The 18,767-nt window shown below is 35.9% G+C and overlaps 1 protein-coding gene across 2 annotated transcripts in view; it reads left to right on the forward strand.

Annotated features, from left to right (window-relative positions):
* Positions 1-18,475, forward strand: part of HIF1A (hypoxia inducible factor 1 subunit alpha) — a 46,780-nt gene extending 28,305 nt beyond the window's left edge. The window contains exons 6-15 of one of the 2 annotated variants that reach the window (XM_027971913.2): positions 97-299; positions 6,012-6,118; positions 8,346-8,493; positions 10,018-10,238; positions 10,778-11,064; positions 12,471-12,593; positions 12,732-13,156; positions 15,884-15,992; positions 16,550-16,676; positions 17,156-18,475. In XM_027971913.2, the coding sequence (XP_027827714.1) occupies positions 97-299; positions 6,012-6,118; positions 8,346-8,493; positions 10,018-10,238; positions 10,778-11,064; positions 12,471-12,593; positions 12,732-13,156; positions 15,884-15,992; positions 16,550-16,676; positions 17,156-17,307 (1,902 nt within the window). In that variant the 3' untranslated portion in view covers positions 17,308-18,475. Of the gene's footprint in view, positions 1-96; positions 300-6,011; positions 6,119-8,345; positions 8,494-10,017; positions 10,239-10,777; positions 11,065-12,470; positions 12,594-12,731; positions 13,157-15,883; positions 15,993-16,549 lie in introns of both variants that reach the window. The other variant, XM_027971915.3, reaches the window with a different exon arrangement.
* Positions 18,476-18,767: the final 292 nt, after the last annotated feature.

Here is an 18,767-nt window from a genome sequence, read left to right on the forward strand (position 1 = left end):
AAGCTTACTTGCCATGTTAGACTCAACTGTCTCTGCATTTTGTTTTTTACTAGCATAAGTTTTTTAAAAAACTGTTTTGTTTTTCTTCATACTCAGGTACTTCACTGCACAGGCCATATTCATGTATACGATACCAACAGTAACCAATCTCAGTGTGGGTATAAGAAACCACCGATGACATGCTTGGTGCTGATTTGTGAACCCATTCCTCATCCATCAAATATTGAAATTCCTTTAGACAGCAAGACTTTTCTCAGTCGTCACAGTCTGGATATGAAATTTTCTTATTGTGATGAAAGGTAAGTGAAATAAAATATAACTTGAAATTTTTAATTAGTCCACAGAATTGTTTTAACTGTTGACTACAGTAAAGACTGAAAGCTGAAAGAAAAATAGACCTCTTTAATAAATCTAGTTCTCTAGCTGTGGTGTGCAGGCTTCCTTCCACTTAAATTGAGTACAATTATACATCCTAGAATATAGTAAGATTAACTTTACAGATTAATTCAACCACATTTATTGAACATTTACTGTGTACTTACTGTAGCAGGTGCTATCCAGTGATTATTAAGATGAGGTTTTTTTTTTCCTTTAGGTGTTCTAATTTATTTAAAGAAAAAAATATATTTCAGAGACATACAATACATAATTTGAGGAAGGATTACTTCTGGTTGTGGACTAGAAAGGAAAGCCTTTGGTTGTCTCTTCATCCTACGTATTTTTCCTGAGCAGCTTTATCCTTGCTGATGGTGCTGTTTTGCAGATTTCTATCCATATCTATTTCCATTTAATTGCCAATTTGATATTTTTATCTAGATACATATTCTTCTGTATTATAAACTAAATATTTCCATACCTGATTGAACCACTCCTATCCCAAAACAACTTCAGAAACAAGTTTTTCCTCTTACAGTACCTATCATGATTAATATACCAGTGAACACATATAACTCCAGCAAAAATTGGAAAGTCATCCTTAACTTTTCTTTTGCTCACTGATCTACATTCTGTTTCAAAATCTTAATAGATTTACTATGTGTGTCTCCTCCATTCCCTCCTTCCACTTGCTTTCGTGCCGTTGAGTTCTTCAGCTCATTATTACCTTTGGCTTGAACTGTTGCCATTAAAGTCTCCTAACTGCATCTCTGCCAACAGATTTGTGCCCTTTTAGTCTCATCCAGGTTTCCAAGAAGTGAACTTCCTAATGTGAAAATCAGATCATGTCTTGTAAAAATGCCTCATTGCTTCCCTTCATCTTCACACACAAACTTTTGTTTATAAAAAATATTAGAAGGGTGGGAGATTTTTATTTATCAAAAGAAGACATGCATTTTGAAAATCTGAAAGAAAAATAGACCTCTTTAATAAATCTAAACTTCTTAGCATGGCAAGGAAAGATATTTATGATCTGGCCCCTGGTGACTTCTACCCCATTTTTTTTGTTGTTGTTGTTGTTGAGATTTTATTTTTGACCGTGCTAGGCCTTTGTTGTGGTGCACGGCCTTCTCTCGTTGTGGTGTGCAGGCTCAGTTACCCTGTGGCATGTGGGATGTGACCAGGGATCAAACCCATGTCCCCTGCTTTGGATGGTGAATTCTTTACCATTGGACCACCACGGACATTCCTGATTTTCCCAAATTAATCAGGAGGATGGGAAGACCCTTCTGATGTGGCCCTTAATACCCTACTTCCAGAGAACTCCACATGCTATTTTGTTGTCTTAGTACAGTGATAGTTTTCTTAACTCCAAACACAAACTTAGCTTCTAAGAGTCACTCACCGCATCTACTTGTAGAGCTTTCCTTGTTTCTTTAAAAAGCTACTGTTCCTTATATGTGGTCTGTCATAGCCTTTTTTTCTGTTTTGAAATTATTTGCTTGCTTGTCCCATTTTTTACTGTAAAACTGTAACATACTGGCTGAAGGCATAGGTTTTGTAACCAGACTACTAAATGCTGACTTTGCTGCCTATATCCAGATGATCTTAGACACATTTCTACTTTGCTTTGAGCATCAGTTTGTCACAGTATAATACATGTATTTGTATTATTTTAAAATTGAACGTTATACGAGAAAATTGATCTTAAGCCCTATCCTACTGGACGGGAAAAGTGAGAAAGCACTGGCTTTGGAATCACATCATTCTTGATTCAATCTTGGCTTGTGGTCCTGGTACTTATAGTGTGGCCTGGGTGTTAGAACTTAGCTGTTCTAAATCTCATCTTCCTTATCTGTTAAATAAGGGCCATGCTTCAAAAGGCTGTGGTAAGGATTATGAGAGTTTGTTGAGAGCCTAGTGCACATAGTGACTGCTTTACCACTGGGGTTAACTTGAAGAAACAAAGACAGAAATGCCAAGAGATATTTTATCGTGTTTGGTGCCAGTATTTATATCAATGCATGATAGAACAGATATGCCAATCCTTCTTTAGGAACTATTTTTACGTTTTTGAACTCAGTATATAAAGTATAGGGGTGGGTTGGGAAGAAAGGAAAGTGATGGAGTTAGAATTATAATGAAAGGGAGTGACATTGTCCTTCTGATTATATCAGAAAGTTATCCAAATGGTTGTGATAGAGAGCTAAAAGCAGCCTGCTTAGAGACCAACCAAGTAAGATTTTGAGTCTGACCAGGAGATAGATGTTTTCTGGTTACTCCTTCTAGAACTTCTCACAGTTATACCCGTTAAGAACCAACATGGGAAAAATTTTGGAAAAATTTGCCTTCTAGAACTTCTCACAGCTATACCCATTAAGAACCAATGTAGAAAAAATTTTGCTCAGTATTGAGGAATTCTAACATATCAGACTTCTTACATCCAAAATATCCCACAAATGACTATTATTTATTGTCCTAATTTCCACTTGTAATCATTCAAACATTTGAGTAGCTACTGTTTGTGGCACAATGATGTAGTGAGGTTCAGTTCAGTCTCTCAGTCGTGTCTGACTCTTTGTGACCCCATGAATCGCAGCACGCCAGGCCTCCCTGTCCATCACCAACTCCCAGGGTTCACTCAGACTCACATCCATCGAGTCAGTGATGCCATCCAGCCATCTCATCCTCTGTCGTCCCCTTCTCCTCCTGCCCCCAATCCCTCCCAGCATCAGAGTCTTTTCCAATGAGTCAACTCTTCGCATGAGGTGGCCAAAGTACTGGAGTTTCAGCTTTAGCATCATTCCTTCCAAAGAAATCCCAGGGCTGATCTCCTAATGAAGTTTAATATTAAATAGTTCCTGTCCCATGATACTTAGAAAAAATGAATTGTGTACTGCATAGTTGCTTTAGATTACAGGTTTATAGTCCATTAAAAACACTTTTTGGTTAAATTTTCTTGATCACTCCTCCCCCTTTTGGTACAAAAAGCTAACGTTAAATTAACTTTACCTTTTTCCCTCAAATATGAATAAAATTGACCTTCTAGGAAACCATGTTGTTATATTTTGACATACATTGTCCCTTAGTGATAAAGGTACCTCAACTCAGATTGAGAAGCACTGATTGACATCTGATTAAATCAAAGCTCCTTAACATGATATACAAAAGCGCTCATTAATCCGATTCTCTTGCCTGCTTCTCCAGCCTCACCTCCCAACTAGCCTGCCTGTACAATGTCAAGCATTTTCGTATCTCTGTCTTTGCTTGTAGTGTACTTTCTTCCCCAAATAATTTACTCTCTCTTGACTCTCTTCTATACTCAACTCATAAGTCTCCTAAAAGAACCTGTCCCTCATCCCCATGATTCCTTATCATGGACAGGGGTGGTTCCTCTGATTCCTGCAGTATTACTATCACTGCACCTGCCACATAATTTCTTTTAGTAGTATGGCTAATTGCACCAGAAAATTCACTATAGGTTGAGTTTTTGCCTTTGCATTTTCACATCTACAACAGTGCCAGGCACATATGAGAATATAAAGGTTTAAATAATGAAAAAATTTTAATTCCATGAGAATTTTTAAAAATATATAACCCATATAAGACCAATTAAAATTATATTGGTGGCTCATATGGTAAAGCGTCTGCCTGTAATGTGGGAGACCTGGGTTCAATCCCTGGGTCAGGAAGATCCCCTTGAGAAGGAAATGGCAACCCACTCCAGTACTCTTGCCTGGAAAATCCCATTGGACGGAGGAGCATGGTAGGCTACAGTCCATGGGACTGCAAAGAATCGGACACAACTGAGTGACTTCACTTTTAAAGCATAATTAGGACTGTTGTGATTTATTATTATTATTTTTTAAGGTTTCCTTGTAATGCTGCCACCTAGTGTTGATGTGTTTAGAGATGCTGCTGCTGCTGCTAAGTCGCTTAAGTCGTGTCCGACTCTGTGCGACCCCATAGACAGCAGCCCACCAGGCTCCCCTGTCCCTGGAATTCTCCAGGCAAGAACACTGGAGTGGGTTGCCATTTCCTTCTCCAGTGCATGAAAGTGAAAAGTGGAAGTGAAGTCGCTCAGTCGTGTCCGACTCTTAGCCACCCCATGGACTGTAGCCCAACAGGCTCCTCTGACCATGGGATTCTCCAGGCAAGAGTACTGGAGTGGTGTTTAGAGATAGCCCTTAGTAAACAATTTTGGATTTTGGCTTAGTTTGGTTTCAGTTCAGTTCAGTCACTTAGTGTGTCCGACTCCTTGTGACCCCATGGACTGCAGCACACCAGGCCTCCCTGTCCATTGCCAACTCGAGTTTACTCAGACTCATGTCCATTGAGTCAGTAATGCCATCCAGCTATCTCATCCTCTGTCATCCCCTTCTCCTTCTGCCTTCAATCTTTCCCAGCATCAGGGTCTTTTCAAATCTTTGCATCAGGTGGCCAAAGTATTGGAATTTCAGCTTCAGTATCAGTCCTTCCGATGAATATTCAGGACTGATCTCCTTTAGGATGGACTGGTTGGATCTCCTTGCAGTCCAAGGTTGAGTTTTTGGTTTGTTTGTTTGTTTGTTTGTTTACAAATAAGCTATTTATTTATTTATTTATTTTGGAATAAACTATGGCAGATCTTTCTTTAAGGTGTGACAACAAACAGTATTACTTTTATACATTTTTTAGGATGAAGATACCTCCCCTGTGTGTTTTCTAGAGTTAGTTGGTTTTTTATATTTTTGTATACAGTATATTACATAACTTTTCCTTGAACTTCAGTTAGAAAGTCCTTTGAATTCTAAAGCCTGAGAAATCAAAGAACTTAACTCATCTTTTACTCCCAGAAGAGGAGAGAGTATTTCTGTTAGCATGATACTATTTCTTATGAAATGGGTTCCATTTCCGACTGTGGTTAGAGAGATGCATAAAATATAGTCTGTGTCCTAACCGAATTGCTAAGGAGCAGAATGGAACTGAATTACTTCCTAGTTCATTTTCAGTTTGATATCACTGTTTCATATAAAATGAATTTCTAAAATTTTTTGTAATTTCAAAATAAGTACAAGAGCATCTTTCCAAACCAACATAATAAGAATTTATTTAGCTCCCATATTAAAATTTTATCATAGGTATTGATCCCCCAAGGTGTGAAGCCTTGCCGAGGAGAACTATCACATAAAGAATCTGATTTTATACATACACACACAAAAAGAATCTGGTTTTATGGCAAGAATAATATTACTGGTTTAGTCTATATTTTAAATTAAATAACATTAACTTTGAAGCTTTTATCATTTAATTTAGCAGTCCTTCATAACTATTTATTATATTAATTATCCTATTACCAAAAGTATGTACAATAAAATAGGATAAAAGTAGGTAACAAGTTTGGGTGAAGGCGATATAAGGGTTAAGCAGCAGGGTGAACCCTTGGAGCTTAAAGGAATGCATGGTGCTGCATTTAGTATCTGTAGAGTTACTAAAAGTGAGGTATAAGTTTATTTAAACAAAGAAGAATGCTCTTTATTTTTGAAAATTCAATTGTCCATAAGGTTAATGCATATCCGATACTCTGAAGAAGCAAAGTTTTATTCATTAGTTAGTTAATGTCAGTTTTATTCTTACTTATATTTTTTACTTAACAGAATTACAGAATTGATGGGATATGAGCCAGAAGAACTTTTGGGCCGCTCAATTTATGAATATTATCATGCCTTGGACTCTGACCATCTGACCAAAACTCATCATGATAGTAAGTATAGACATTCTAATTATTTAACTGTTGCAGTTTCTACTGTTTGGTTGTATATCTGACCTTTTGGTTAACCAAATCTTCCTAGACCAAACATTTGAATAAACCTCTTCTTAAGTTATCTAGATCATTAAATCTTTGTTTCATATTTGTTATAACTAATACCTGTTAAAGCAGAATCATTTGATAATTTATAAAACTACCCTGGCATTTTACAAGGACAAAAAAATATAGAATATTATAGCATCATTTTCAGAACTCATGCCTAAGTATTCAGAACGGTTAACACAAAGAAGGCACTCAGTAAATGTTCAACGGATTAATGAATGTGAATATGATCAACATCATGCACAGTTAGTAGAAATAAGTACCCTTGACATAAGATGTAATTCTCAGTTTTACTCATATGTTATCCAAGGATCGCATGATAAGTAAAACTTTGGAATTTCTCACTTGCCTGTTTAATTTGTTCCTAAATATGACTTCCCAACGTGATTGAGGATGCCTGAATGTAACTGAGTTAGCATGATTAGCCTTGAACTATAGAATGGGCCTAAGTCTGCAGTCAGGGTCTCAATACTCATGATAATATCATCATGTTTATCTAGTACTTTCTTCCAACTCAATAATTAAGATTACCTACATTGCCAGAAGACTTAAGCATGATACCAGTTGAAATTCAAATATGCTAGCACAACTATTTGAAGCATCTTTGCTTCTCTGGAAACTATAGCAGGAATTTAAGGAACTGGTAGCAGTGCCACTTTCTTGAATGTTCTCAGTAGAATTAAGAGTTATTCATTCTTTAATATTTCTGATATTTTCAACATGTAAGTTGTTAAAGGAGTTTTAGTCACTGCTGTCCTTCATTCCTGGCTTTCATCTTAATTTAAAGTGAAGGTTGGCAAGAAAGGAGTTTATTTGGGGGATTCAGTTCAGTTCACTTCAGTTGCTCAGTCGTGTCCGACTCTTTGCAACCCCATGAATCACAGCATGCCAGGCCTCCCTGTCCATCACCAACTCTCAGAGTTCACTCAGACTCACGTCCATCGAGTCCGTGATACCATCCAGCCATCTCATCCTCTGTCGTCCCCTTCTCTTCCTGCCCCCAATCCCTCCCAGAATCACAGTCTTTTCCAATGAGTCAACTCTTCGCATGAGGTGGCCAAATACTGGAGTTTCAGCTTTACCATCATTCCTTCCAAAGAAATCCCAGGGCTGATCTGCTTTAGAACGGACTAGTTGGATCTCCTTGCAGTCCAAGGGACTCTCAAAGAGTCTTCTCCAACACCACAGTTCAAGAGCATCAATTCTTTGGCACTCAGCTTTCTTCATAGTCCAACTCTCACATCCATACATGACCACGGGAAAAACCATAGCCTTGACTAGACGGACTTTTTTTGCCAAAGTGATGTCTCTGCTTTTTAATATGCTGTCTAGGTTGGTCATAACTTTTCTTCCAAGGAGTAAGCGTCTTTTAATTTCATGGCTGAAGTCATCATCTGCAGTGATTATGGAGCCCCCCAAAATAAAGTCTGACACTGTTTCCACTGTTTCCCCATCTACTTGCCATGAAGTGATGGGACCAGATGCCATGATCTTAGTTTTCTGAATGTTGAGCTTTAAGCCAGCTTTTTCACTCTCCACTTTAACTTTCATCAAGAGGCTTTGTAGTTCCTCTTCACTTTCTGCCATAAGGGTGGTGTCATCTGCATATCTGAGGTTACTGATATTTCTCCCGACAATCTTCATTCCAGCTTGTGCTTCTTCCAGCCCAATGTTTCTCATGATGTATTCTGCATAGAAGTTAAATAAGCAGGGTGACAATATACAGCCTTGACGTACTCCTTTTCCTATTTGGAACCAGTCTGTTGTTCCATGTCCGGTTCTAACTGTTGCTTCCTCACCTGCATATAGGTTTCTCAAGAGGCAGGTCAGGTGGTCTGGTATTCCCATCTCTTTCAGAATTTTCCACAGTTTATTTGTGATCGACACAGTCAAAGGCTTTGGCATAGTCAATAAAGCAGAAGTAGATGGGGGATTAGAAGAATGGAATAGGTACTTTTTCAGCTATCCTGGAGTGTTTTCACTGTTTTTTAAACAGGTACAACTGATTAAACATTTCTCCTTTTTTCTAAAACAATGATCAACATTCTGCATTTATTCATTCAGTCGAAAATTTGAAGTTATTTTCTCTACGTGACACTTTTTTCCTTTTCACTCCTAGTGTTTACTAAAGGACAAGTCACAACAGGACAGTACAGAATGCTTGCCAAAAGAGGTGGATATGTCTGGATTGAAACTCAAGCAACTGTCATATATAACACTAAGAACTCTCAGCCCCAGTGCATTGTATGTGTAAATTACGTTGTGAGGTAAGCTTGGAAAATAAATATTTGGGGGCAGCAAGTAGTAAGTCTTTGAATGCTCTTTTCTTTTATAGAAAAGATTATAAATGATAACTGAATTTTATTTTCACATTTCTACCCAATTACAGTTTTCAGTATTCTGACCTGAGTTTCTAGGCCAGCTATCTTTCACTGATTCCACTAATTACCATCAGTAGCTAGTCATCCCCATCCTTTTTACTCCCATTTGAAAAAAGACCTTGAAAAAATACCACATCTCTGATGGATTTGTTTGTTCTAGTCATACAGCTATCATCATAAACTATCTCAAGCTAACTATATTATTTTTATAAAAAGACTTCTGGTCCTGGAATAGTTAGGTTTGTGTCATAGCTTTGTCCCTCATTAGTTCCATGACTTGGGGAAATCTCATTTCTCTGAATTTCATCCATTTAGGAGAGATGATAAAACTTACCTCAAAAGGTTAAAATGAGGATTAAGTGAAGTTATTTGTGAGATTACTGTAAAAGGCTGTATGATGAGACACATGACTCTTGTGTATTCATAAACTCTTCTCAGCGGACTGGCTTGTGAATATTGTGGCTATCAAATTTCAGCTTGTTGACCTCTGTGACACAAACCACCTCCATTTTAGCAATTATCACTTTGTATTTTAATTGTTTGCACAACTACTTTCACATTGGGTTTTACACTGCCTAAGGCAAGGGTTAGATATTTTGAACTGTTTGAATCCTTAGTTTACTTAGTAAACACGTAAAGTTTGTTGATTAAAGCAGCAGTGGTTCAGTGGTAAAGAATCCGCTTGCGGATGCAGGAGACCCTAGTCTGATCCCTGGGTCAGGAACATCCCCTGGAAAAGGAAATGGCAATCCACTCCAGGATTCTTTTTTCTGGGAAATCCCATGGATAGAGGAACCTGGTGGACTATAGTCCATTGGGTTGCAAAAGGGTTGGACATAACTTGGCAACTAAACAACAACAAAATTAAGCGAAACATGAAGATGGAGCTGTTGTTCATCATCCCTCTTCAACTCTATCCTATAGGTGGTATCACAGACCATTTTCTTACCACCAAAGGAAAAACAGTGCCCCTCAGAGAAGGACCTTCGTCATTTATCTTTATAGCTTAATATTCTAGGACCATCCTTAGATCATGCTTCATATATTAGTGTCCAAGAGTTCTATGTTAATTTCATTCCATGTTGGCACAAAAGATCTGTTTATTGTCCTACATGTACTTGACTATTACATTTCTTTGTTACCACCAGTCTTCTCAAAGGGATAGCTGAAGTTTCTTAACTGAAATTAATCAAATATTTGAATTATCTTGTATTGTGAATTTTAATAGGTCTTTATTTCATATTTTGGATTTTAAACCCTGAACATGACCAGGTAGGCATGAGAGAGATTTTAAGGCATCATTCCATAAAGCAGAATTTTGAATTTTTTTGAGAGACATTTCAGAGTCCTCCTCCTCCAACATTGTGTCAAGTTCTCATTTAAGAATTACTAATCTCTCTTTTTTGACAGTGGTATTATTCAGCACGACTTGATTTTCTCCCTTCAACAAACAGAATGTGTCCTCAAACCAGTTGAATCTTCAGACATGAAAATGACTCAGCTATTCACCAAAGTTGAATCAGAAGATACAAGCAGTCTCTTTGATAAACTTAAGAAGGAGCCTGATGCTTTAACTTTGCTGGCACCAGCTGCTGGAGACACAATCATATCTTTAGATTTTGGCAGCAATGGTGGGTCTTTAGTTATTTTGTTAATTGCCTAAACTTTACCATTTGTTGTTGATGATCATTTGGACATTGTGGCCTTTGGCCCTGTGATTTGGAGACTGTGCTCCACAGTGCTTTTAGGGCGTCTCTCCTTCCCACTTCTGATTGCTCCCAGCTGCTCTTTTTCTGTACCCTGCTGCCATGTCTTCTGCACAAGTGGGCAGTTATATGCAGCAGCCATAAGTTGAGCTGAAGAATAAGGCGTTGTACCATAATATCAGATATTGAGAAAGAAAACTAATTTCAAACTAGGTTAAACTTTAATAAATACAAGGTATGAGAAGGTTGGAATGCAGGGGTTTTTATGCTATAGATTACAGAAGTTGTCAATAGTGGATTGGTAGGATAACTCAGACTTAGAGTTATACCATAGTATCTGCAGACTTTTAGATTAAGTAAAATTTGGTAACATTTTTATTACTTAAGTCAACTAGACAAACCTTTTGTAAGAGGGGACATAAATTTCTGTATATGTTAAAATCTAGGTAATCTTTCCCCTACAGACACAGAGACTGATGACCAACAACTTGAGGAAGTTCCATTGTATAATGATGTAATGCTCCCCTCATCTAATGAGAAACTGCAGAATATAAATTTGGCAATGTCTCCATTACCTGCCTCTGAAACTCCAAAGCCGCTTAGAAGTAGTGCCGACCCTGCACTCAACCAAGAAGTTGCATTAAAGTTAGAACCAAATCCAGAGTCACTGGAACTTTCTTTCACCATGCCCCAGATTCAAGATCAGCCAGCTAGTCCTTCTGATGGAAGCACCAGACAAAGTTCACCTGAGGTAGGTGTCATAATATAATTAGAAAAGGATAACTTATAGATTTTAATGTTTGGGGATGTATTTGTAAATTTGAACCACATGTCATAGTTTTGTTTGTGTGACTTTTAGCACTTTTAAAATTACTGCAAAAGCTCTGCCTAACTTTGACCTCAGTCCCATGTTTCAGGCTCAAAAACAATCAGGAATGTGGGAAGGAGATGCCTTAACATAAGGCAAAAGGTAAAACATACATTGCTCCTCTGTGTATTTAATATCAGTAGGACAATAAAAGTCTTGAATTTAGACATCCACAGAGGGCAATACTGTGTGCTTATGACTGCTCCAAGCCCATTCATATTACCCTTTGAGTTGGAGAATTATCCAGTAGCAAAGGGCTTTGCCCAGTTTAGTACAATTTCCATCACTGTATTGACATTCTGTGTAAGTATTACATGAAAATGCCAAGTCTTACCCAGAGTAAAAACTTTACATTAAATTTAAGTTCTGTCTTGATATTAGTTTTCTCATATAAAAACAATCTTTAAGGGCTAGCTGGGCCAAGACTGACAGTATCAAATAGGGCTCTATATCCCAATCTAGACATACTTGATTTCAGAGCTTCTTATGTCTAAAAACATGCTCATGGATGGGGACTACTCATATTTGAGTATTATGAGTTTATAAGTGAGGCTCAATTAAGCCTTAAAAAGTGATAACATTATTTTACATTAAATATTTATTCATTCAAACTGGCAAGCTAAAAAAGTAGGAGATCTGACATGTCATAGTCTTCCAGAGAATGTATCTATTCGCTGGAGGCTCAGTTTCGTCTAGCGCAAAAAAGGAATCATTTTGTTTCTAATCCAACCAAAATAAATCTAACAAAAATGTTAAGACGAGGAAGGCAAAAGTTTATGCTTAGAATAGGCAGCTGTCATTTTTTGGTTAGAATTTTTGCTGAAAACTAAACTAGTACTACATTCATTAAGGTGAATACAAGTTAAGAACTTCAGTCTGCAGCCCTGTCCCTACCTCACCCCCCAGATTTGCTGTGCGATTTTTAGGTAGATCACTATAGCAACATGGCCTCAGTACACAGCTAGATTCCAGTGAGTGTATCATCTAGTTATTGGCCAGCTAGGTACCATTGGGTGTTGAACTATTAGGTGAGTTTTATTCTTTAGAATAAGCAGATAAACACATCTTTTAATTTTATAAATGATGTTATGTACAGTTAGAAATGGATATATTGACAAAATTATAAGTGTAAGTTCAAAATTTTAATTTCTCACTAGTTAGATAATTTGATAGAAGAGAAGAGTTCTGTTGTATATTCTCTGAGATGAGGTTTGCAAATTCTAACAACTAGCAAAACATTTATCCAAGCTTCCTCAGAGAAAAGTAAAATATATTAATTCTTTTTACAGCCTAACAGTCCCAGTGAATATTGTTTTGATGTGGATAGTGATATGGTCAATGAATTCAAGTTGGAATTGGTAGAGAAACTTTTTGCTGAAGATACAGAAGCAAAGAATCCATTTTCCACTCAGGTATATAAACTTGTTTATTATATATATTTTCTATTAAAATTTATTTATTAATTTTTATTCTCAAGTGGCTGTGGGTTTAACTTGTTTTTGCTTCATAAGGTATGGCCATTGTAAAAACTCATGTATCTTGTTTTAAAGGACACTGATTTAGACTTGGAGATGTTAGCTCCTTATATCCCAATGGATGATGACTTCCAGTTACGTTCCTTTGATCAGTTGTCACCACTGGAAAACAGTTCTACAAGTCCTCAAAGTGCAAGCACAAATACAGTATTCCAGCCCACTCAAATGCAAGAACCTCCTATAGCCACCGCCACTACCACCGCCACCAATGATGAATTGAAAACAGTGACAAAAGATGGTACGGAAGACATTAAAATACTGATTGCATTTCCATCTCCTCCCCACGTACCTAAAGAACCTCCTTGTGCCACAACGACACCATATAGTGATACTGGAAGTCGGACAGCCTCACCCAACAGAGCAGGAAAAGGAGTCATAGAACAGACAGAAAAATCTCATCCAAGAAGCCCTAATGTGTTATCTGTCGCTTTGAGTCAAAGGTATTTATACGTAACATTAAACTTATACTTTGGTCATTATTCTTAAGGAAATGTGTATGATGGTAAATTATTTTTAAACATAGCAAACTTTTTCATGTTTATACTTTAAGGAACATAAAATTGACACACGAATTCTGAACTTAAAACAAGCACTCAAACTGTTTCTAAATTAGCTTGTGTATTACTTTATAGTCATATCACTTATCTAAATGTAGGAGTAGGAGAGTCTTCTAATACCTCTAAAAATAAAATCCAGCCAGTAAGTTCTGTAAATGTACAAAAACTGGCCCAGTTTCTTGTAATTGCTTAAATCAGACTAGCTAACTATCCTCTCTGAGCTCTTTTTAAGCTCACCTGAAGAAAAGCCGTCCCAACTTAAGTGTGTGTGTGTGTTGCCCAGTTGTGTCCAACTCTTTCCAACCCCATGGACTGGAGCCCACCAGGCTCCTCTGTCCCTGGAATTTTCCAGACAAGAATACTAGAGTGGATAGCCATTTCCTTCTCTAGGGGATCTCCCAACCAGGGACCAAACCCGGCTCTTCTGCACTGCAGGCAGATTCTTTACCATCTGAGCCACCAGGGAAGCCATTCCAACTTAAGGGTATTAATAATTCTCCATTCCAAATTGAACTTATGGTCTTCAGTCCTCAGCATTCAATACAGATACTTAATAAGCATTTAAAAATTTTGGATGTATAGTTACAGCTATATTTATACACATATATATATAGTAGATAGATAACTATGTAGTTATATGTAACCATATTATAACTATTGTGTTTTGTTTTTCCTTTTTATTTATAGAACGCTAGCTGTATCACAGATTAAATAGGTTGGTTTTTGGAGGGTGGTTTGTACTAGGCCTTGGTTGCAGCATGTGGGACCTAGAGATCAAACCCATAAAGTTGGAAATGGATATATTGATAAATACATCCATTGGGTGTGCCGAGTCTTAATTCTTAGACCACCAGGGAATTCCCTAAGTATTAAAATAGGTTTTTAAGAGGTACAGTAGGAATCTAAGCATGTTTTATGACATTGCTTTTGAAGAGTTAACTTGAGCAAACATATGGACACCACCAAAATTTTAAGTTATAATTTTGGTGTATGATTTGCAATAGGATTTGATGTATTTTAAACGTGAGGCTATAGTCAGAGAAAACGAGTCAGTGGGGTGGTGTGTGGGGGACAGAAACGATTCCTTCTCCACAGTGCCTAGACTGAGATATTAATAGCAATAGGAAAAAGCACTGCCATAGCCAGAGCTTATGGCTTTTTCTCCTGCCCTGCATCACTACTTTGACCTAGAATGCTAGTAGAGACCTTTTCCCGGAACTTGGAAAAGATCTTGCAACTTTAACAAAGAAGTATTCTACATTACTTTTCTACTGTATCACCAACCAACTTTGGAGCTCCTCTGGGCAATGATAGTGTTACTAATATTTAACTCAGTACCTAACATGTACTTGCTTTATAAATGGTTATTGGATGAAGAAAAGAATGAACTTAGCAACAGAATTAGCAATAATCTGTAATTTATAGTTACAGAGATGAGATTTTTCAGTTTTCTAAATAAGTATGTACTTGTCAAAACCAAAGTCCAACAAACATCTAGTCAAATTAATGATTTTTTTTTACATTAGTTCCAATACAGTATGCACTAAACACTTTAAGAAATGAATTTACCTTTCAGAACTAGATGGAGGCTTTTTCTTTACTACCTCTCTTGGTAATTTGAAAAAATCAAAGTGCTGTATTAAACCAGACAACTTGAAGTTTTAAAGATTGAAAATAAACTATTAAAAGTACTACTACTAAGGTGATATTTATGTGATAAGACTGAGTTATCCTTAATAAAGATAACATGTACATAAAAATTAAAATATGCCTGTCTATATATTGAAGGTTTTATAGAATTTTTTAAAAATACAAAACAAGACTACATGTAGGAGAGCAGTTAGAGTAGTACCTCACTTACCATACGCCATTCTCAACTAGATGAACAGAGCAAGGATCTATTATCATTATGTTGGGGTTCAGGGTAGGGAGCTGGTTCTTGAAAAGACAAAACATATAACAAAATCGATGTACTTGACACATAAAACAGTTCTTTACTGTTTACTGTTAATTTTAGATACAGATAGTTCAAGTTTGATAATCAGATCAATACTGAGGGCAAAACAGCTTAGTGGGAAGATCACTGGGAAGGAGAGTGGGTATTAGGAGACCTACAGTGTACTTCCATATTTGCAGCTAATTAGGAACAGAGCAAGTTACCTAACAGGCCTCAATTTTTTCATTTATAAAATATGTATTATATACGTGTATTATCTTGGGGACTAGAGCAAAGGTAAAATGAACTAATGAAGATGCAATGTTTTATAAACAGTGAAAGCATTATTCAAATGTGAAACTTATATTACAGTAGTCCCAAGAATATGTATGTATTAGATGGAATGAAAGGCCAATATTTAACTCTTTAACATCAATTTAGTTCTGTTCACTTATGTTTTATAAATAGGGTAATGAATAGTTCAGGAAATTTTGTTTTAAAAAATAAGCTTTGACTTTTAGGGCAATAAACTTTAGTATAATCAGGAAAACTCTTATGTATAACATATCCCTTAATGTTGGAAAATAGGCATTATATATTTTGTTTAAAAAGCTAATGGGATATTTTTAAAATAAATAAAACAACCATATTTTTTATTAAAAAATTGTTTGCAGAACTACTGCTCCTGAGGAAGAACTAAATCCAAAGATACTAGCTTTGCAGAATGCTCAGAGAAAGCGAAAAATTGAACATGATGGTTCACTTTTTCAAGCAGTAGGAATTGTAAGTGTGACAGCATGTTTGCTTTTCTATTCTAGCTGATGTGCTATTTTTGAGTTAGATATATAGGTAACTCCTTGTATCTTCCAAATACTAATGTTACATTCTCAGAAGTTACACGTTGGTTTCTTTCACTTTGTACATGTTCTTTTTTAAAAGTACAAACATTTAATGAGTACAGTCTCAAAAAATTCCAAACACTAGAGATGTACTTAGAGTAAGTATAGTTCTCCCCTCATTCCACACCCAGTATCATTACCAAGTCTCTTTCTCTTCCCTTTTGGTTACTTTCCCTTCTTACCCACAGAACACAGTCAGTGCTAGTATAACCCATACTGATATTTTCAGACCAGATTAACTGGAAAGCATTTTTATGTAGTTGTCATATGAGTGGCAAATGAATTCATCACAGCAGTATTAAAAAATAGAATTTAAATAACTGAGAGCAGTCTTTAAGAATCTTGCCTATGTATTGTTAGCAAATTTATACTGATTTCAAAGTCCGTGATTTAAAAAAAAAATTCAACATAGTAAAATTGAAATAATTTTACTGTTTTCAGGGAACATTATTACAGCAACCAGATGATCGTGCAACTACCACATCACTTTCTTGGAAACGTGTAAAAGGATGCAAATCTAGTGAACAGAATGGAATGGAGCAAAAGACAATTATTTTAATACCCTCTGGTTAGTTTACTCTTTCTTCCATTAAATATCACAAAGAGAATTAAAGTATATGAAACTTTTATTTAGGAGCTTTACTCCAAGTGAGAGTGATTTCCATTCCTTACCAGGACTAAAAAGTAAGGTTGCATTTTATTTGATCAGTAATAGTTTCCAGATGGAACTCTGAATTATCTTTGATCTGTCTGTGTGCTATCAGTAATGAATAGAAGCTGAAATTTGTACACTTTAATGCCTTTTTCTAAATTGGTTTAAGTCACTCCTCTGCGCCTTCAAGGTTCTTTTAAACAGTTGTGACATAGCACCAGTAATGCTTGTTTGTACTTTCTTGATTACATAATTGTAGTTTTGCCTAACAGATTAAAAATCCTTCTAGAGCTAACTGTCCTTATTTTCCCCAATACCTAGTGTATAGTTGCTGTTTAATAATATTCATTGATTAGATGAATGAATACTTAGATATATATCTCTTTGTTTTTCAGATTTAGCATGTAGACTGCTGGGGCAATCAATGGATGAGAGTGGACTACCACAGCTGACCAGTTATGATTGTGAAGTTAATGCTCCTATACAAGGCAGCAGAAACCTACTGCAGGGTGAAGAATTACTCAGAGCTTTGGATCAAGTTAACTGAGCTTTTTCATAATCTCATTCCTTTTTTTGGACACTGGTGGCTCATTACCTAAAGCAGTCTATTTATATTTTCTATATCTAATTTTAGAAGCCTGGCTACAAATACTGCACAAACTCGGTTAGTTCAATTTTGATCCCCTTTCTACTTAATTTACATTAATGCTCTTTTTTAGTATGTTCTTTAACGCCAGATCACACACAGCACATTTTCATAGTTCTTCGGTATTTAAACCATTGCATTGCAGTAGCATCATTTTTAAAATGCACCTTTTTATTTATTTATTTTGGGCTAGGGAGTTTGTCCCTTATCGAATTATTTTTAATAAGATGCCAATATAATTTTTTTAAGAAGGCTGTAACCTTTCATCATGATGAGTTTGAAAAATTTTTACTCAGTTTTTTCACATTTTACATAAACAATAATGATTTGCCAGCAGTACATGGTAGCCGCAATTGCACAATATATTTTCTTAAAAAAATACCAGCAGTTACTCATGCAATATATTCTGCATTTATAAAACTAGTTTTTAAGAAAAAATTTTTTTTGGCCTATGAAATTATTAAACCTGGAACATGACATTGTTAATCATATAATAATGATTCTTAAATGCTTGTATGATTTATTATTTAAATGGGTAAAGCCATTTACATGATATAGAAAGATATACATATATCTGGAAGGTATGTGGCATTTATGGATAAAATTCTCAATTCAGAGAAATGATTTGATGTTTCTGTAGTCACTTTGCCAGCTCAAAAGACAATACCCTATCTGTAGTTGTGGAAGTTTATGCTAATATTGTGTAATTGATATTAAACCTAAATGTTCTGCCCACCCTGTTGGTATAAAGGTATTTTGAGCAGATTGTGAACAAAAAAAAAAATCATGCTTTGTTAGCAAAATTGCCTAGTAATGTTAATTTGCTCAAAATCTGATGTTTGGTTTTATGCACTTTGTCGCTATTAACATCCTTCTGTTTTCATATAGATTTCAATAATTGAGTAATTTTAGAAGCATTATTTTAGAAATATATAGTTGTCACAGTAAACATCTTGTTTTTCTATGTGCATTGTACAGATTTTTCATTCCTTTTGCTCTTTGTGGTTGGATCTTTTAACACTAACTGTATGGTTTTGTTACATCAAATAAACATCTTCTGTGGACCAGGCCCCCTTTGACCAGCTTTTATGTTAAAATAATGTTTGTTTCAACACCTCCAACTCATAAAATTGTTTACCAACAGTTTAAGTATTTTATATTACATTATTCTTGCTATTTCTACATTTACCCTATTGCCATCACTTTATACTGTGTCCCTAACTGTAATGTTAAATAATAACAAACCATAATATTCCTCTGTAAAAAATATGCTTTTAGAAAACTGTCATTTATGAATTTATGTACCTTTAATTTATTAAAGTAAAACAAAATTTTAATGTTTTAATATGAATGGGATGAAT

This window comes from Ovis aries, chromosome 7 (genome assembly GCF_016772045.2).
Source record: "Ovis aries strain OAR_USU_Benz2616 breed Rambouillet chromosome 7, ARS-UI_Ramb_v3.0, whole genome shotgun sequence".
Classification (NCBI taxonomy): domain Eukaryota; kingdom Metazoa; phylum Chordata; class Mammalia; order Artiodactyla; family Bovidae; genus Ovis; species Ovis aries.